The sequence below is a fragment of the Carassius gibelio genome, chromosome B10 (assembly GCF_023724105.1).
Source record: "Carassius gibelio isolate Cgi1373 ecotype wild population from Czech Republic chromosome B10, carGib1.2-hapl.c, whole genome shotgun sequence".
Lineage (NCBI taxonomy): Eukaryota > Metazoa > Chordata > Actinopteri > Cypriniformes > Cyprinidae > Carassius > Carassius gibelio.
In genome coordinates, this window is record NC_068405.1 from 23641923 (window position 1) to 23659422 (window position 17500).

The 17500-nt window shown below is 32.6% G+C and overlaps 1 protein-coding gene across 2 annotated transcripts in view; it reads left to right on the plus strand.

The window, feature by feature from the left end:
- The window catches only part of LOC127966254 (phosphatidylinositol 4-kinase alpha), a 39569-nt gene that overhangs the window by 21046 nt on the left and 1023 nt on the right, over positions 1 to 17500 (plus strand). Inside the window, exons 35-55 of one of the 2 annotated variants that reach the window (XM_052567126.1) lie at positions 1256 to 1363; positions 1526 to 1746; positions 2973 to 3131; positions 4004 to 4083; positions 4162 to 4361; positions 5645 to 5735; positions 5967 to 6134; positions 7353 to 7406; positions 7510 to 7630; positions 7917 to 8046; positions 9217 to 9287; positions 9373 to 9445; positions 9523 to 9593; positions 9697 to 9806; positions 12196 to 12300; positions 12388 to 12513; positions 12601 to 12721; positions 14472 to 14631; positions 15121 to 15210; positions 16220 to 16303; positions 16390 to 17500. The exon at positions 16390 to 17500 is cut by the window's right edge and continues 1023 nt beyond it. In XM_052567126.1, coding sequence (XP_052423086.1) covers positions 1256 to 1363; positions 1526 to 1746; positions 2973 to 3131; positions 4004 to 4083; positions 4162 to 4361; positions 5645 to 5735; positions 5967 to 6134; positions 7353 to 7406; positions 7510 to 7630; positions 7917 to 8046; positions 9217 to 9287; positions 9373 to 9445; positions 9523 to 9593; positions 9697 to 9806; positions 12196 to 12300; positions 12388 to 12513; positions 12601 to 12721; positions 14472 to 14631; positions 15121 to 15210; positions 16220 to 16303; positions 16390 to 16441 — 2395 coding nt within the window. In that variant the 3' untranslated portion in view covers positions 16442 to 17500. The remainder of the gene's footprint in view (positions 1 to 1255; positions 1364 to 1525; positions 1747 to 2972; positions 3132 to 4003; positions 4084 to 4161; positions 4362 to 5644; positions 5736 to 5966; positions 6135 to 7352; positions 7407 to 7509; positions 7631 to 7916; positions 8047 to 9216; positions 9288 to 9372; positions 9446 to 9522; positions 9594 to 9696; positions 9807 to 12195; positions 12301 to 12387; positions 12514 to 12600; positions 12722 to 14471; positions 14632 to 15120; positions 15211 to 16219; positions 16304 to 16389) is intronic. The other variant, XM_052567127.1, reaches the window with a different exon arrangement.

The window sequence follows — 17500 nt, forward strand, 5'->3', positions numbered from 1 at the left end:
GCAAGAAGACTACTTTGTGAAAAATAGCTTTAAGAGTTGTAAATAAAGTTCATTTAATGAAGTTTTGCTAAAAATCCTGCTTAAAAATTCACATTTGATTCAAATCAAATGGGTAAACGAAGGAAAATAATTGACCAACCACTTAAACTGTCAAGATAAGACAGCAATATAAAAATGTATTTTACATAAGAATAATTAAGATTTTTTTTTAGGGTGATTTTTATTTTTCATTCATCAAAAATGTCATTGTTTACACAAATGTGTTACTTGCCATTTCTTATTATTTGTGAAATTTAGTAGCACTTTCTGAAAATTGATTCAAATTCAATCCCACAATTTTGTTTAATTGTAGTTAATTACAGTTTTTTGGTTGACACCAGTGTTATTTTACTGTCAACGAGGTTTTATATATATATATATATATATATATATATATATATATATATATATATATATATATAGTGAGAGAAAGAGAAAGTCTTATATTTATATTTTCATTTTAAGTTCAATTCGTTCCCATTTTAATTGAGGATTAGTGATTTGAGAACTAGCTGCATCAAATACATTTGTTTAGATTTTATTTAATTTCATGTTTAGTTTAGTTTTATTAAGTATCTTTTAAGGGATTAGTTTTAATTTTACATTCGGTTAAAGCTGCAGACCGTAACTTTTGGCGCTCCAGGGGTTAATAAACAGAACTGCATGTTCTTTGTGGAAGAACATTGTAGCCGGATCTACTTCTCTCTGTTCATGTCTATGACGAATCATGCAGCTACTGATCTACTCCACTACTTATTATGTACCGTATTTTTCGGACTATAAGTCGCACGTGAGTATAAGTCGCATCAGTCGTAAAATACGTCATGATGAGGAAAAAAACAAATATAAGTCGCACTGGACTATAAGTCGCATTTATTTAGAACCAAGAACCAAGAGAAAACATTACCGTCTACAGCCACGAGAGGGCGCTATATGTCTTCAGTGTAGACTACAGGAGCACTGAGCAGCATAGAGCGCCCTCTTGTGGTTGTAGACGGTAATGTTTTCTCTTGGTTCATGTCCCTTAGTTCATTTTTCTCAGTTCATGTCAAATTAATTTTGATAAATAAGTCGCACCTGACTATTAGTCGCAGGACCAGCCAAACTATGAAAAAAGTGCGACTTATAGGCCGGAAAATACGGTAAAAGACTGCAGCTTTCACTATAAAAACCCTGGTTGACTCTGTGAAGAAAACCATCGTTTCTCTGCGCTCAGGTTGTTGACGCTTGGACTTGCCCTCCTGCATTCTGACGTAGTGACCAACACCACCATCCGTAATGTCCTACGTGAAAAGATTTACTCCACCGCCTTCGATTATTTCAGGTACTGCATAGAAAATGTTAGCGTTTTTGCTATGACAATCAAACGATTCAATTTTAGTTGAGATATCTATTAAAGAGAGGTATCTGATTGCATGTGTCCTAAGTTAATGAAATGAATCAACATTATTTCTATCTGGTTTGTTTGTTTGGTTTTTTGTCTCAGCGTGGCACCAAAGTTCCCCACTCAGGGAGACAAGCATCTGCGCGAGGACATCAGCATCATGACCCGCTTCTACGCCAGCATCCTCTCCGATAAGAAGTACCTAGCTGCTAGTCAGCTCGTGCCACCTGGTGAGCTTGGCGCCAATCCCTCTCAAAGCTCCCTATCTGCGGGGATTTTCGGATCGCTTATCGTTTCCAGCACTTCTCCGATATCGTTATTAAGTAAGCCTCTCTAGCTGCTACAGTGCAGCAGGAGCATGTTCTGAAAGCATGTTTCCCGCAAATTTAAAGCCTGTACTAAAAATGCACGGCAGTCATCCGGACGGCCATATTTATCAATTTGTCACAAAGCACAAATTGACAAATGCGTCCGTCCCGTCTCTCTCCGCCTGAAACGCCACCGTCCATCTCTATCCATTGTAGAAAACATGATCTCATCCGAACATTAGCGCTCTCTCTCTCTCTCTCTCATGTAAAATGCATGATCATTTCAATATCAGAGAACTAATTGAGACTCCATTCGTCCCTTAAAGCCTCTCCTACATCGCACACAAATCAGTTGCTTGGCTTGGTATTTACTCCTCCAATGTAGAATTTGCAGGCTGCTTTTCCTCGGACGCTGTGTGTTAATAATTCATTAAAGCTAATGGAAAAGGGAAGGAGAAAAGGTGCTGGAATGATGGAACAAAAGGAGAGAGTTGGGAATAACATTTAGTTGTGTGAGTGAATCCACTCGGGAACATGTCCAGGTCATACTTCACTCTTAAATCAAAAGATAGATATGAAAATATATGCTTTTGTTTATTAATAAATGAAATTGAAAGCTATTTTAGGACCTTTTTGTGAAATTTTGCACATTTACCCAAAATGGTGTGTTTTTATGCATTTAAAAATATGTACGGTATGCATTTACATTTCTTTATATAGAGAGAGACAGTGGATATATAATTTTATATTATTTAAAAGTGCACATTTTTTGCACAAAAAATAAATGAATAGTCTTTTTATTATTATGATTATTATTTTTGACTAATGAATTTAAGGGCTGTTTTTTCATCACCATTATTTACATTTAAAAAAAATTATTTCATTTCAGTTAATTTCAATTTATTGTTGTATGTGCACTAAATATTTTACAAAAATAATACATATATATATATATTTAATGAGGTATAGATAAAGAAATTTTACATTTTCTATTTTTATACACATATAAATATATTTTTCCCCTGACAACAGTGTCTAAAAATGTATTAAATTGATTTCAGTTAATTACTTTGTGCACATAATATAAAATGCATAATGCAAAGTAATATATATTATAGTTGTTTTATACACACACTCTTATATATCACACTCTTCATGAGATTGACTCTAATAGTGTAGGCACCCGAGAGAAGAGAATAAAGTTCAGAAAACCCTTCGTTTAACAGCGTTTCCTCTCACAGACAACCAGGATCCGTCCATGAACAGTTTGTCAGTGATGAACGCCACCGACCCGAGGAACAACATGGACATGACCATGGGTTCCCGTCAGCAGAGCGCTCAGGGCTGGATCAACACCTACCCCCTGTCCAGCGGGATGTCCACCATCTCCAAGAAATCAGGTATCACCCAAACACACAACAACCGATTGGTTTTAATGGTTTAATCTGTTTAGCCAATGTGCATCTGCTAACACAGTGATAGCATTACTACTGAACTACTGTTGTGTCACTGGTGGCTTGTTTGTTGAGCAAATTACTCTAAGAGTTAAAACATCACAAGAACACCCAAACACATCCTATGCGAGGAATCCAAAAACCAACAAATTAAAGTTTAAAGAAACAGTTAATTACTAGCACATAGTGCTTAATGTAAAGTTGTTTCTGCACTTTTGTTCTAGTCTAATCTATAATCAACTGAGATTAAGTACTGATTAATAAAAAGAATGTTATATTGATTTATTTAAATGTTTTATTACATATACAGGGAGAGAGAGAGATATTTATTTATAAAAGTAGTTAGTATAATTAAAAACCATAGCTCCAATAACTAAAATCTGACAGGGTTTTAACTTATTACCAGTCAAGTTTAAAATAAGTAAAATTAAGATGAATTTAAGATTATTTTGGAACATTTATCAGCTAAAAAGGTTGTAAGACACAGTGAGGGTTACTATGTTTAACTAAAACTAAATCCCAAAATTTTTTTTTAACTTTGAATAAAATAAACGTAAAAAAAACAAAACAAAACAAGCTTATTTTATTTGAACTCATTGCCAAGGCAATATTTATTTTATTTAGTTCATGTACTAAATATTATGTACTAAACAAAAACAAAAAAAAAAATACTTTAATGACATTTAAGAAAAAAAAATTATACAAATGATTTTATAAAAATTCTAATTAGATTTAAAATGAAAATGGAAAAACACATGTCTAATGTTTAGTCTTCACGCAGCTGTTACTCTGTCTTCCGTTGTTTTCTCTCACTATAGGCATGTCCAAAAAGAGCAACCGAGGCACCCAGCTGCACAAGTACTACATGAAGCGCAGGACGTTACTCTTGGCCTTACTGGTAGGGAGGTTTTTCCTCAGCCTGGTTCTTAAACCAATACACTTCTGTGTCTTGAGCATCTCTGTGCTTTCTTTGCAGGCCAGTGAGATCGAGCGACTGACCACTTGGTACAACCCGCTATCAACACAGGAGCTGGTCATCGCCACAGAGCAGTCGGTGGAGACCAGCATCTCCAACTGGAGATCCAAATACATCAACCTGAGTGAGAAACAGTGGAAGGACAACGTCAACTTGGCCTGGAGTATCGCTCCGTATCTGGCCATGCAGCTTCCAGCAAGGTACACCTCCCACGAGACTCTTCTCTGTTTCAGACTGGAGTCACCTCTCCACCCGCTAGTCATTTGTCAGAATGCAGTCCCAGAATCCCCTGTTTCCAGTTAACTCCTCTGACTATTGGAGCTTATTTGAGTTGAACTATTTTAGGACTTTTTCACCCAGTAACATTGACAATGATGCATATTTTCCCTAATAAAACTCTTAATGTGATTTGGAAAGAGTATATTTATATTATATTATATTGCATTGTTACATTATGTTATATTTAGTGCTGTCAAACGATTAATTCCAATTTAATCGTGTCCAAAAAAAGAGTTTTCGTTACATAATGAATGTGTGTGTGTATTGTGTATATTAATTCTGGATATGTAAATACACACAAACAGTATATATTTTGAAAATATTTAAATATAAATAAATAAAAATATAAATATTTTTAATGTATAAACATAACATAGTTTTCTGAAATATATATATGAATGTGCATGTATTCATATATGCACAATATATATACACACACAATACACACATTTCGGATGTGATTAATCTTTAGACAGCATTAATTATATTATATTATATTATATTATACAAAAAAGCATTCACATTTTTAAACATCAAGAAAAAAAAAAAAAAAAAAAAAAATGGTTTAAAAAGTTTCCCCCCCCCAAAAAAGTGTTTTGTTATATTTTGTTATTATTCATAAGAAATATATTTATAAGAAATCGTTTTCAAAAATTGTATTACGTTTTTTATTTTATTTTTTATTCAAAAGTGCACCAACATTTTTACACAAAGAAATTGTTTTTAAAATACTTTTTTTCTTTTTTTTTTTTCTTTTTTGACTCTATTGAGTTAAAGACATCTATAGCCAAATAAAATCTGGAATCATTATTTGCAATATCATGTTATGAATGCAATGCGTAGAGTTCAGTATAAAAAAAAAACTTATTTTAAATGGATGACAATTTGAGTTAAATTATATTATTTTATTTATTAAAATATTTTACTGATATTTTTACACACAAAGAAATGGTTTAAAAACCAGTTAATCATCTTTTCCACTCAAAGATAAAGACTCCAATCGTATCAATAAAATCTGGAATGATAATCATTGAAATATTATGCTATTGGAAATGTGACACAATAATCCTGATTAACCCTGCACTGTATTATGTGTGTGTTTACTAATGCATTAGAGTGCAGCACCAGTTGATCAGAAAAATGAGGTTTCAGTCCAGTTTTAAGGTTTTGATGTGACTGTATGACCTCTTTTCTTGCTTTGTAGGTTCAAAAATGCAGATGCCATTGTTGCTGAAGTGACGCGTCTGGTTCGTCTGGATCCTGGTGCTGTCAGCGATGTGCCGGAGGCAGTGAAGGTTAGAGCCGCTTTAGGACATTATGTACCACTACGTGCTAAAAATCCCTCTCAATCACTGTGTTCACATGGGCATCAGTAATCTACTTATTTATCATATTCTGAATAAAACAATATTAGGATTAAGGTGTTTGCATGAGTTGCTTTCATGTTCCCATTTTACATGCAGTTTGGGGAGTATTTTACTGAAAGCATGTAAACGTTCTCACTGTTGCATGTGTTTTCCTCTTAGTTCCTGGTGACGTGGCACACCATTGATGCAGATTGTCCAGAGCTGAGCCACATCCTGTGCTGGGCTCCTGCAGATCCTCCCACCGGCCTCTCGTACTTCTCCAGCATGTACCCTCCTCATCCGCTCACCGCTCAGTATGGAGTCAAAGTCCTGCGCTCCTTCCCTCCTGTAGGTACCAGCAGGGTGGCGCTACAGTCTCTGTCTGTTCCACCTTTCTCCCTCTGAGACCCCCATTGACAAGACATTATTATTTCACCGCTGCAATGACAAAGCTGTTCGCTTTCAAAATTATTATATATTTTTTTTAAGTAAACTAGCAGTGACAATTTACATTAATAGTTAATAAAAATAGTTAATAAAAATAGTTTAATGAATTATTCAAATCATTACATTCCATACGTTTCAATAACTAAATGTTCGTTAGGGTTTCCACTTTTTTTATTACCAGTGAATTCACTTGACTTTTCAAGTCATTTGTGACTACATTTTCTTATTTATTCTTTACTCACAAAGATCAATTTCTACCCAAAAAATATTGAAAAAATATAATATATAAATTCTAATATAGCACTAATATATTACACATTTTTATAATTTCCTTGAATTTTCCAGGTCTAGAAATCACACTTTTAAAATTGCAGTTTTTACCTGAAAAAATATTTTATTTTGAAATTACTAGAAAAAAAAGGAAGTCCTTGAAAAATCCTTAACGTTCCCATGACTTCTGAGGTCTAGAAATCTCATTTTTCAAATAGCAGTTTCTTCCCGTTAAAATATTTTAGAGCTGATGTAAATAGATTTAATTAGAAACATTTCCTTAACTTTTTAAAACATTTAAAATATTAATTCCTATGATTTTTCCAGGTCTAGGAATCACACATTTCAAAAAGCAATTTTTACCCAATAAAATATTTAGAACTTGAATTTATAATATTAAAAAAAATATTTAATATAAATTTTCATGACATTTCTAGGTGTAGAAATAATGCTTTTCAAACCTCTTGAAAAATAACGCTTGAATTAACTAGAAAAAAAATAATATTAATTCACATGACTTTTACACGTCCAGAAATGCTTCAGCTGAGCTATTAACTTTCTTTCAATCAATGTCAGATATTTGGCAGCATTTATACACTTATCTACAGTTTCCACTGACATAATTAAACTTTCAAAATTTTGTTCATGCAAAAAATATTACACACACAAAAGTATTGTTTTAAACCCGTTTGACTTTCTTTTTCCCGTGAAACACAGAGAGGTGTTTCGAAGGTGTTTTTGATTTAAACTCCACGAATGTGTGATAATAGTGATCCCCATCTTGCTTTATCCCTCACATGAGGAACTGCATTATGTTTCTGTGATTTCTGACTTGCGTTCCTCTTACAGGATGCCATTTTGTTTTACATTCCTCAAATCGTTCAAGCGCTGCGCTATGACAAGGTGAGGAAGAGTGAACTGTGACCTCTCCTGAAACACAACAGAGGTTTGATCTGACTCTCACAGCCCTGGGCTGCTATTAACATCGATGCTGTCGTTCTGACAGATGGGTTACGTGCGTGAGTACATCCTGTGGGCCGCACAGAAGTCCCAGCTCCTCGCTCATCAGTTCATATGGAACATGAAGACCAACATCTTTCTGGACGAGGAGGGCCATCAGAAAGATCGTATGTAACCGTGTGCAATTAGTACTTCATTAGTCTGATTACACACTATTAGCATTCACTTTTGTTTGTTTGTTTGCTACTTCAGGGATGAGAGTGTCAGAAACAGTAAAAAAAACATGAATATGGACACGTGTGCTAATGCTGTTCAGAAATCAAAAGTGGGAGGTGGCTCTGCCTGTCAATCATACAGTGGTGCATGTAACAGGAAGAGAGAACATGATGTCAAACACTCATTAGATGTTATAGCGGTGTGAGATGAGCAGGCTGGCTTTGTGTTGTGCTTCAGCGGACATCGGAGATCTTCTGGAGCAGATGGTGGAGGAGATCACACACTCTCTGTCAGGCCCCGCTAAACACTTCTACCAGCGCGAGTTTGACTTCTTCAACAAGATCACCAACGTCTCCGCCATTATCAAGTATGTCCGATGATATTTCCAGCACATCTGAGCTCTCTCCCAAACACGAAGGCAGTTGCTTTGCCAGGGGATGTCCTAGCTGAAGTTGAACCACATAAAGGAGCTATTAGAAATTGATTATTTTTAATATATATATACGTTCAACTCCATCTGCCATTATTTATTTACTGGTTTTGCAGTGCATTCTGGGATTGTGCTATACTGCAAGGATGCATCTTAAAATATAAGTGTGACTGAAATGGGTTTTGGAGTTGATGAAGAAACTTTAAATTCTTAAATTCCAAATGAAACACACACACACACACACACAAAAAAAAAAATTGAAATATTTGTAGAATATTTATAGAATATATTGGGGAATATTTGTAGCAATAGTCAAAAATACATTTTATGGGTCAAAATTATAATTTTTTCTTTTATGCCAAAAAATGATTAGGATATTAAGTAAATATCATCAAGATATCAAGATGTTTTGTAAATGTCCTACCATAAATATATCCAAACTTAATTATTGATAAGTAATATGCATTGCTAAGAATTCATCTGGACAACTTGAAAGATGATTTTCTCAATATTTAGATTTTTTTGCATCCTCAGATTGCAGATTTTCAAATAATTGTATCTCGACCAAATATTGTCCTCCTAACAAACCACACATCCATGGAAAACTTCTTTATTCAGCTTTCAGATTATGCATAAATCTACATTTCGAAAAATAGACACTTACGACTGGTTTTGTGCTCCAGGGTCACATTTGAAGTGCTTTTAATGCCTAAAAATGTTGTCTAGGTAGGCTGCGATTTGTTTGGATCGGAGGCTATAATATGATTTAGAGCGGTTTTTGCATTGCTGTTCACAGAAATGCCTTTGTTTTTGAAAACTGTACCACTGTTCAACGCCTGCTCCAAATCACCACCTATCTCTAAACCAATTTCATTTTCAAAATTCATTTAAAATTTAATGGTTTAAGGGTTAATTAAGATAATAACATTCTAAGTAAGATAAGCTTTATTTTCTTTAGATCAAATATATACTGCTCAAAAAAATAAAAGGAACACTTGTGGGTTACATTGTGTGTTTAACAGCCCCCTTTATTTTTTTGAGCAGTATATTCTGAATGTACTCTAAGTAAAGTGAGCAGAAAGGAAAGCGTGCTGTTCTTGTTTCCAGGCCTGTTCCTAAAGGAGACGAGAGGAAGAGAGCGTGTCTGAAGGCGCTGTCCGAAATCAAAGTTCAGCCAGGTTAGGATAAGAGTAACTGAGCTTTAAAATATTACTTGTCTTTCTTTATTTAATCTGTGTTTGAATTCTCTAACACTGTTATCAGGATGCTATTTGCCAAGCAATCCGGAAGCGATCGTCCTGGATATCGACTACAAGTCAGGGACACCCATGCAGAGGTATCAGCAGACCGCACCGCTCACCAGAAACCGGTTCACATGCTCTCAGATCACATTTCACATCTGATTTATTACAGCGCTGCCAAAGCACCTTACCTGGCCAAATTCAGAGTGAAGAGGTGTGGAGTTAGTGAGCTTGAGAAAGAGGGTGAGCCGCACATGACCTTTCATACGCCTTCAGCTCACAGCGCTCGCAGGATTGGTTCAGTTTCTGTGTGACTGTGTGTGTGTGTGTGTGTGTGTGTCCACAGGTCTGCGCTGTCCGTCAGACTCTCAGGATGAAGGTGAGGAGGATTCAGAGACGGCTCGAAAGGTCTGCTGGCAGGCGGCCATCTTTAAAGTGGGCGATGATTGCAGACAGGTCAGTGTCATGGGAAATGAAATCCTTATGAAATCTCTTAAGTCTGTATGCCTCACTGCAAAATTAAAGAAATAAGAATTGATCTTTTCAGTACATTAAGATTTTGTTCATTGACACTAAACTTATTTCATGAATAAGTTTTCATGGGGGGAAAAAAATCATATATATAATATATTATAATTATAATTATAATTTATATATATTATTTAATATTTAACATTATTGTTTTCCCCATGAAAACTTGAAAATGAAATATAAAATAATTATATTATTTATATTTTATATAAAAAAGAAAATTCACATACCGGTAACATTTCCACTATGAAATATTATCAATTAAATTATATCAATTAATGAATAATATTTCATAGTGGAAATGTTATGTGAAATTTCTTTATATAAAATAAAAAAAAAAATTATTTAAAAAAGAAATTTTTTTTTATTTAGTTTTGTACATTTTTAATTATATACACATGTTATGAAACCTTTTAAGTCTGTATTATATTTCTCTCCAAATAAAAAAATAATTTTTAGAACATTTGTTAATAATTAGATTTTATTTAAATTAGTGCTGTCAATCGATTAAAAAAAATTAACTAATTAATCGCACAATTTTTAAAAATTAATCGCGATTAATCGCAATTAAAAGACTGAAACTTTTTGGATATGTAAATGTAAAATGTAAATAATTAATGTAAACTCAAGACAAAGAAACTATTTAAATTCAAAATATTATTGTTTATTGGAATTTTTGTTTAACTTGTAACACAGATTTTCTCATGTAAACAACATACCTGCAATAAACCATCAATATCCTCCAAATTAACTGTTGGCTTGAAAGCCATATTTATTACAGAAATAAAAACACAGGCATGTAAGTACCATTTGAATTTCAAAACAATCAATGCCAATAAAAAACAAAAATGATTTCCATGTTGAATTCTAAGTGGACTGCAAAAAAATTCCAAAGTATAGTCATTGCCAGTGCTTTAAGTGGGCCAGTATGCACCAGTACTCAGTACCGCCACTTCCAAATATAGCTCTTGAGCGTACCGCCACCTCTCCGTGCGCCCAGAACGTGCTTGTAGCGTACCGGTACGCTCATTTGGACATCTGTTTTAATAGAGGTTTTAATCTTTTACCTGCACTGCCGATTTTCAGAGCGCCCTTCACAATGCAAGCTTCCTAATTCATCCCACCCAGAGCAGAAACTACATTACCCATTCACCCTTAAGTTATACAAGTGAATAGCGCATGTGTCGCTTTTCCCACTGTTAAGTGTCAACAACTCAACGTGGCCGGAGAAGGTGTGTGAAACTCGTTGTGAGTTATACTAAAGCAAAATCTTGAGTATTTATTGTCTGTTAAACATTAAAAACTGTCTGCGGAGGTTGAGTCGTCCTGCAGCCCCCGCTGGCTGTTCATTGGCTGCAGCATCTTTTTTCTAAGTTCTAAAAAAATACCGTAGACGGCAAGGCACAAATTTAGATATTCATTTATCTAATTAATCTATAGCCTATGCACAAAGACAATATGATCTTTTTGTCCCCTTTTTGTTTTAAAGCTTGATGAAGAGAGAGAGCGCAAGTTGCTGCAGCTGCGAGGAGGACAGTGATGCACGCGTACAGGAGTGATTGACAGTTCGCGGCACTGTGTACAAAAAATACTCCGCTACACAATTATTTCATTATTTTCGTTTAAGCTTATTAACGTTAGTGTTACAGAAAGGTCTGATTTACGCACTGTTACAGTCATTGTTTTTTTTGTTTTTTTTTTAAACAATGACATTTGAGTTCATGATTTTAATGTTGCTGTTTCTTGTGGCAGACTAAATGAAGAGTAATGTTTCTTGTGGCAGACTGAAGAGTAATCCGGCAGAGTTTTATACTGAAACTTTCCGTCTAAAAGTCCTTCCTTGGTCTTATCCATATTTCTTTGCACGTTGAACACACATAGGCCACAACTGGAAATAAAAAAAACTGCAACCGCGTTAATTGCGTTATTTTTTTTTAACGCGTTAAATATTTCAAATTAATCGAATGCGTTAACGCGCTAATTTTGACAGCATTAATTTAAATATAATAATAAGCATTTGTTTTAAATCAGATATTGTATTATATTATATTATTTTTCAGTGTAAAATAATTAATCCGAAACCACAACAGTAATGTGTGTGTGTATATATATATACATATATATAATATACAATAATGAAATAAAATGTAATAATTTAAATAATAATAAATAAAATGTAATAATTTAGTTAAAAGCATCTCTGTTTGTTAGGATGTTTTTGTATTTTGTATTTGTGTTGTAATTTGACCTTGATGTGTTTTGAGTTGATTTTCATCATGAAATGGATTTATTAATGTAGTTCCTCTGGTCTCAGGACATGCTCGCGCTCCAGATCATCGGTCTCTTCAGGAACATCTTCCAGCTGGTGGGTCTGGATCTGTTCGTGTTCCCGTACCGTGTGGTGGCCACCGCTCCTGGAGTGAGTCTCGCTCCAGCTTCCTGTCACACGTCATGCTCCTGACCCGCTGGAGCTCTGCTGACCTGGCTTCCTGTCTGCTTCTTTCAGTGTGGCGTGATCGAATGTATACCGGACTGTAAGTCCCGCGATCAGCTCGGACGGCAGACTGACATTGGCATGTACGAATACTTCAGGAACCAGTACGGGGACGAGTCCACGCTGGCCTTCCAGAAGGTGACAGACACTCGCTTCAGGATAGTTTTGGGTTCTGTTGATGTGTCTGATTATTTATTGTGTAATGTCTCTCTCTTTCTCTCGAAGGCTCGTTATAACTTCATCCGCAGTATGGCTGCGTACAGTCTCCTGCTCTTCCTGTTACAAATCAAAGACAGACACAATGGGAACATCATGCTGGACAGCAAAGGCCATCTCATCCACATCGGTCAGTTGAGTTCAACCAAACCAGCTTAACTTAACTAAATTGTATTGGTCTAGCCGTTTTTGCTATTGTACATATGAAGATATGAAAATGTCCTCTTATGATTGGCAGCCACAAGTGTTCTGTTAGATATGAAATATAAATCAAAGCTAATTCAAAATATTAATAAAAACTATAATATATTATATATGATACATTTATGTTCTGTTTAGATTTTTATTAATATTTTGAATTACGTTTAATGTTTTTATTTGAACTTTAGTAAATGTTTGTGATTTATGATGTGCTTCTGCCTAATTGTGTTTTTTTTTTATTACTTTTTAGGTTTGAATAATTTCTTCTTTAGTTCAGTTTTATCTTTTATTTATTAAAATTTTTTGCTTCACATAATACTTTTGTGAAGGCGACATTTCACATTTGTATTCAGTCTTTAAGTTTTTCAACTAATATTGATATTTTTATATTTTATGTCTGTGATATCTTCTAGTACAAAATTTCATTTTGCAATAAAAACTCAAATTAGACTCAAACTAATTACATTTTTAATTATAAAATAAATGAACTTACATTTTAATGATCTACATTTAATTCTGAATGTAAAATTTAAGATAATAACATTTAAATGATACAATTTAAGTTTTAATAAAAATAAAAAAAGGTGAAATGATTGTGAAATTTATTGTTAATCTATATTGTATATTATATATTGTATATCTATAGTACATCAAACAAGGACAATGTCCATCTTATAACCCATTAGTTTTTCCATTCTTGCCACGAAAACTCAAGTTAAACTTAAAATAAATACATTAATTTAAATAAATACAAAATTAACTTGAATTTTAGATTTTTTATTATTAAGTTTTAGTTTTTTCTTATTCCAATTAAAAAAAGAAAAAAAAGAAAAGAAGAATGAAATGACTGTGGGGGTTTTTTTTATTTTATTTCAGCTACTTGCCACATTTCTACTACAACATTTTTTGTTTATTTAGTTTAACCAACATTTAATTTGAAAATAATTCTCTATTAAACATATTAAAAACGAATAGAAAGACAAGAACAAATAAATTAAAACAATTCTAAATTATATAACAAAATGTAAAAATACTGTATAAATAATAGTATTATATAATATAAAATATTTCATTTTAATTCAAATTAAACACTAATTGAAAATATTAATTAAAACGCTAATAGCATCTCATTGATGGTATAATAAGACTGGTTTTCTGTCACTAGCTGGTCAGAATTATATTTTTAGTTTCATGCCTGTTTTTGTGCTTTATAAAATGTGTTTATATTATATTATATTTTTATTCATATTTTTTAATTAAGCTTTTATTTTTAAATGTTCCGTTTTCAATATAAATTTTTAATTAATTTTTTTTTTTAAATGTGTTTTTGTGATTTTTATTTATTCATATTTTAATATGACTATTTGGATTTTTTTATTATTTATATTATATCATATTTTTATTAATATTTTGAAGTAACTTTTATTTTTACATTTTCAGTTTTCAATGTTTTTTTTTTTTGTTTTGTTTTCTAATTTTGTAATGTACTTTTGCCATTTATCTGTCTACTTATTTATTTTAATATTACTATTTGGATTTTGGTATTATCTATATTATATTATATTTTTATTAATATTTTGAAGTAACTTTTATTTTTACATTTTCAATGTAATTTTTTTTTTTTTAAGAAGAATGAAGTGAGTGTGTGTTTGTGATTTCTGTGTTGTTGTGTCCTCTAGACTTCGGCTTCATGTTCGAGAGCTCTCCGGGGGGGAATCTGGGCTGGGAGCCCGATATCAAGCTGACCGATGAGATGGTGATGATCATGGGCGGCAAGATGGAGGCCACTCCCTTTAAATGGTTCATGGAGATGTGTGTGCGAGGATACCTGGCCGTAAGGTGAGATGATGGGTCAGGATTCGGGAGGATTTGAGCTGCCCTCTGCGGGAGGATTCTGTCTCCAATATGTTAAGACTGCACAGGGTTTGTTCTTTACAGGGATGTTAATGTTAAAACTGAACTTTCATGACTTCAATAATATAAACATTTAATGGAATTTATACAAAATATGAAGAAAAGCTTTCAATTATTTTATTTTCAGCTACTTGCAACATTTCTACTACAACATTTTTTTTTTATTTAGTTTAACCAAAATTTAATAAGAAAATAATTCTGTATTAAACAACTAAATTAAAACAATTCTAAATTATAGTACAAAATGAAATAAAAAATAGTATTATATAATATAAAATATTTCATTTTAATTCAAATCAAACACTTATTAAAAGGCTAATCGCATCTCGTTGATGTTATAATGAGACACTAGCTGGTCAGAATGAGATTTGTAGTTTCCTGGCTGTTAGTGTGTGTTTCATGTGTTTCTCTCAGGCCGTACATGGATGCTGTGGTATCACTGGTGACTCTGATGCTGGACACAGGGCTGCCGTGCTTCAGAGGACAGACCATCAAACTCCTCAAGTACCCTAATGAATATTACACCTTCATTTAACGCTCTTATCTGTTCTTTCTTCCTCGAAAATAATGATCGCTGTACATAAGTCTTATTTTTGGATTATTCATATTATATTATATTTTTATTCATATTTTTTAATTAAGCTTTCATTTTTAAATGTTCCGTTTTCAATGTAATTTTTTTAAATGTATTATTTATATTTATTATATTAGGAAAAAAATTTTTTTACTTATTTTGTAATGTACTTCTGCCATTCATCTATCTATTTATTTATTTTAATATTACTATTTGGATTTTTTTAATTATCTATATTATATTATATTTTTATTAATATTTTGAATTAGCTTTTATTTTTACATTTTCAGTTCCCTCTGTAATTATTATTTTTTTTTTTTTTACTAATTTTGTAATGTGGTTTTGCCATTTTTATTTATTTATTCTAATATTACTATTAGATGTTTTTTTTTAATTTATATTATATTTGTATTAATATTTTGAATTAACACTTATTTTTACATTTTCTGTTTCCTCTGTAATTTTTTTATTTATTTTTTTACTAATTTTGTAATGTGCTTTTGCCATTTTTTTTTATTTATTTATTATAATATTACTATTTGGAATTTTTTTATCATTTATATTATATTTTTATTAATATTTTAAATTTGCTTTTATTTTAAAATTTTCTGTTTACTGTTTTTCTTTTTTGTTTTACTAATTTTATAATGTACTTTTGCATTTTTTTATATTACTATTTGGATGTTTGGATTTATATTATATTTTTTATATATATTTTGACTTAACTTTAATTTTTACATTTTCAGCTTTAAATGTTTTTTTTTTTTTTTGTAATATGCTTTTGCATTTATTTATTTATTTTAATATTACTATTTAGGATTTTTTTTTTTTTTTTCAGATTTCTTTTCATCTAATATTTATATTATATTTATTTCAGTAATGAACAAAAATGTTTCTAATAGTATTACTATAATAACTCTGCTGTATTGTGTTCGGCAGGCAAAGGTTCAACCCCAACATGAGCGAGAAGGAAGCCGCGGCCTTCATGATTAAAGTCATCGAGCGCTGCTTCCTCAGCAGCAGGTAACAAACATCACCTCGTCACGTTATATTCGAAGAAAGAGTTTTATTGTGGATGTTGATGGTGAAACTGTGTTTCTCTGAAACAGGAGCAAAACCTACGACATGCTGCAGTTCTACCAGAACCAGATCCCGTACTGAGAGAGGGCCGACGTATCGAGAGCAGTACTCATTATCAGTCTATTACAATCCTTAATGATGAGCACTTTAAAGATCAGAACAAACCGCCCGCTCTGATTGGCCCTGATGGCGGCGTCCGGGCGTGTCACTTCCTGTCCGGCTGCCTCAGGGCCTCTCTAGTCATCCGCTGTAGCCCGAAAGCTGCATGTTTGTCATCTGATCTCCCTTTAAGGCATCTGCTGTGATGGTTCGTGTGTGAATATTGACATTCCATGCGTAGAAATACATCCTTTAACTCTACTTGAATCTCTGGGTTTAGTCGCTTCACCCAGGAAGCCATTTCTAAGACACTGGCACAGATCGCACTGTAGATTACATGCCGTCAGCAAATAACCTGTTATGCAATACATCGGTGTTTGTACGTCGTCTGTTCGTCGTGTTCGGCACTGAAGGGGTGAATCTCACGAAAGGTTTTTTTTTTTACTGCTTAAATGTCACTTAATATTTATACATTATGGTGGTATTTTTTGTACTGCCTTTATTTAGTTGATTTAAATAAAGAAAAATTACTGCATTTTGTTTACTACAATACAAAAAGAAAATCACTGTATAGCAAAGAAAAATAATCTGAATGCATTACAGTAAAACAGCTTGCTTGGCTAGAATAATGTTAATAATACAAATAAAAAATAATGCAAAATGCAGCATTACTTAAAATAGGTGATTTTTTTTTTTTTTCGTGCATAGTAAATTTTTCACCAATTTCCCATTAATGCAATGCAAAATTTCACCAATTAACAATGTATATGGTGGTATTTGTTGGACTGCCTTGAATTAGTGTTTATTTTGATGAAGAAAATTACTTAAATTCAACAAAAAATAGGTAAGTAATGTGAAAAAATAGTACAATATCTGAATCTATTACAGTACTGAGAATTGTGGGGGAAAATGGTTGTTTGCAAATCATACACATTTAAAAAAATTATGCAAAATATATGAATGCTTCTCTAAATATTAACTTTTTTTGCACTATGACCTTGTGCATAGCACACTTTTTAAATGCAACTTCATTAATGTAAT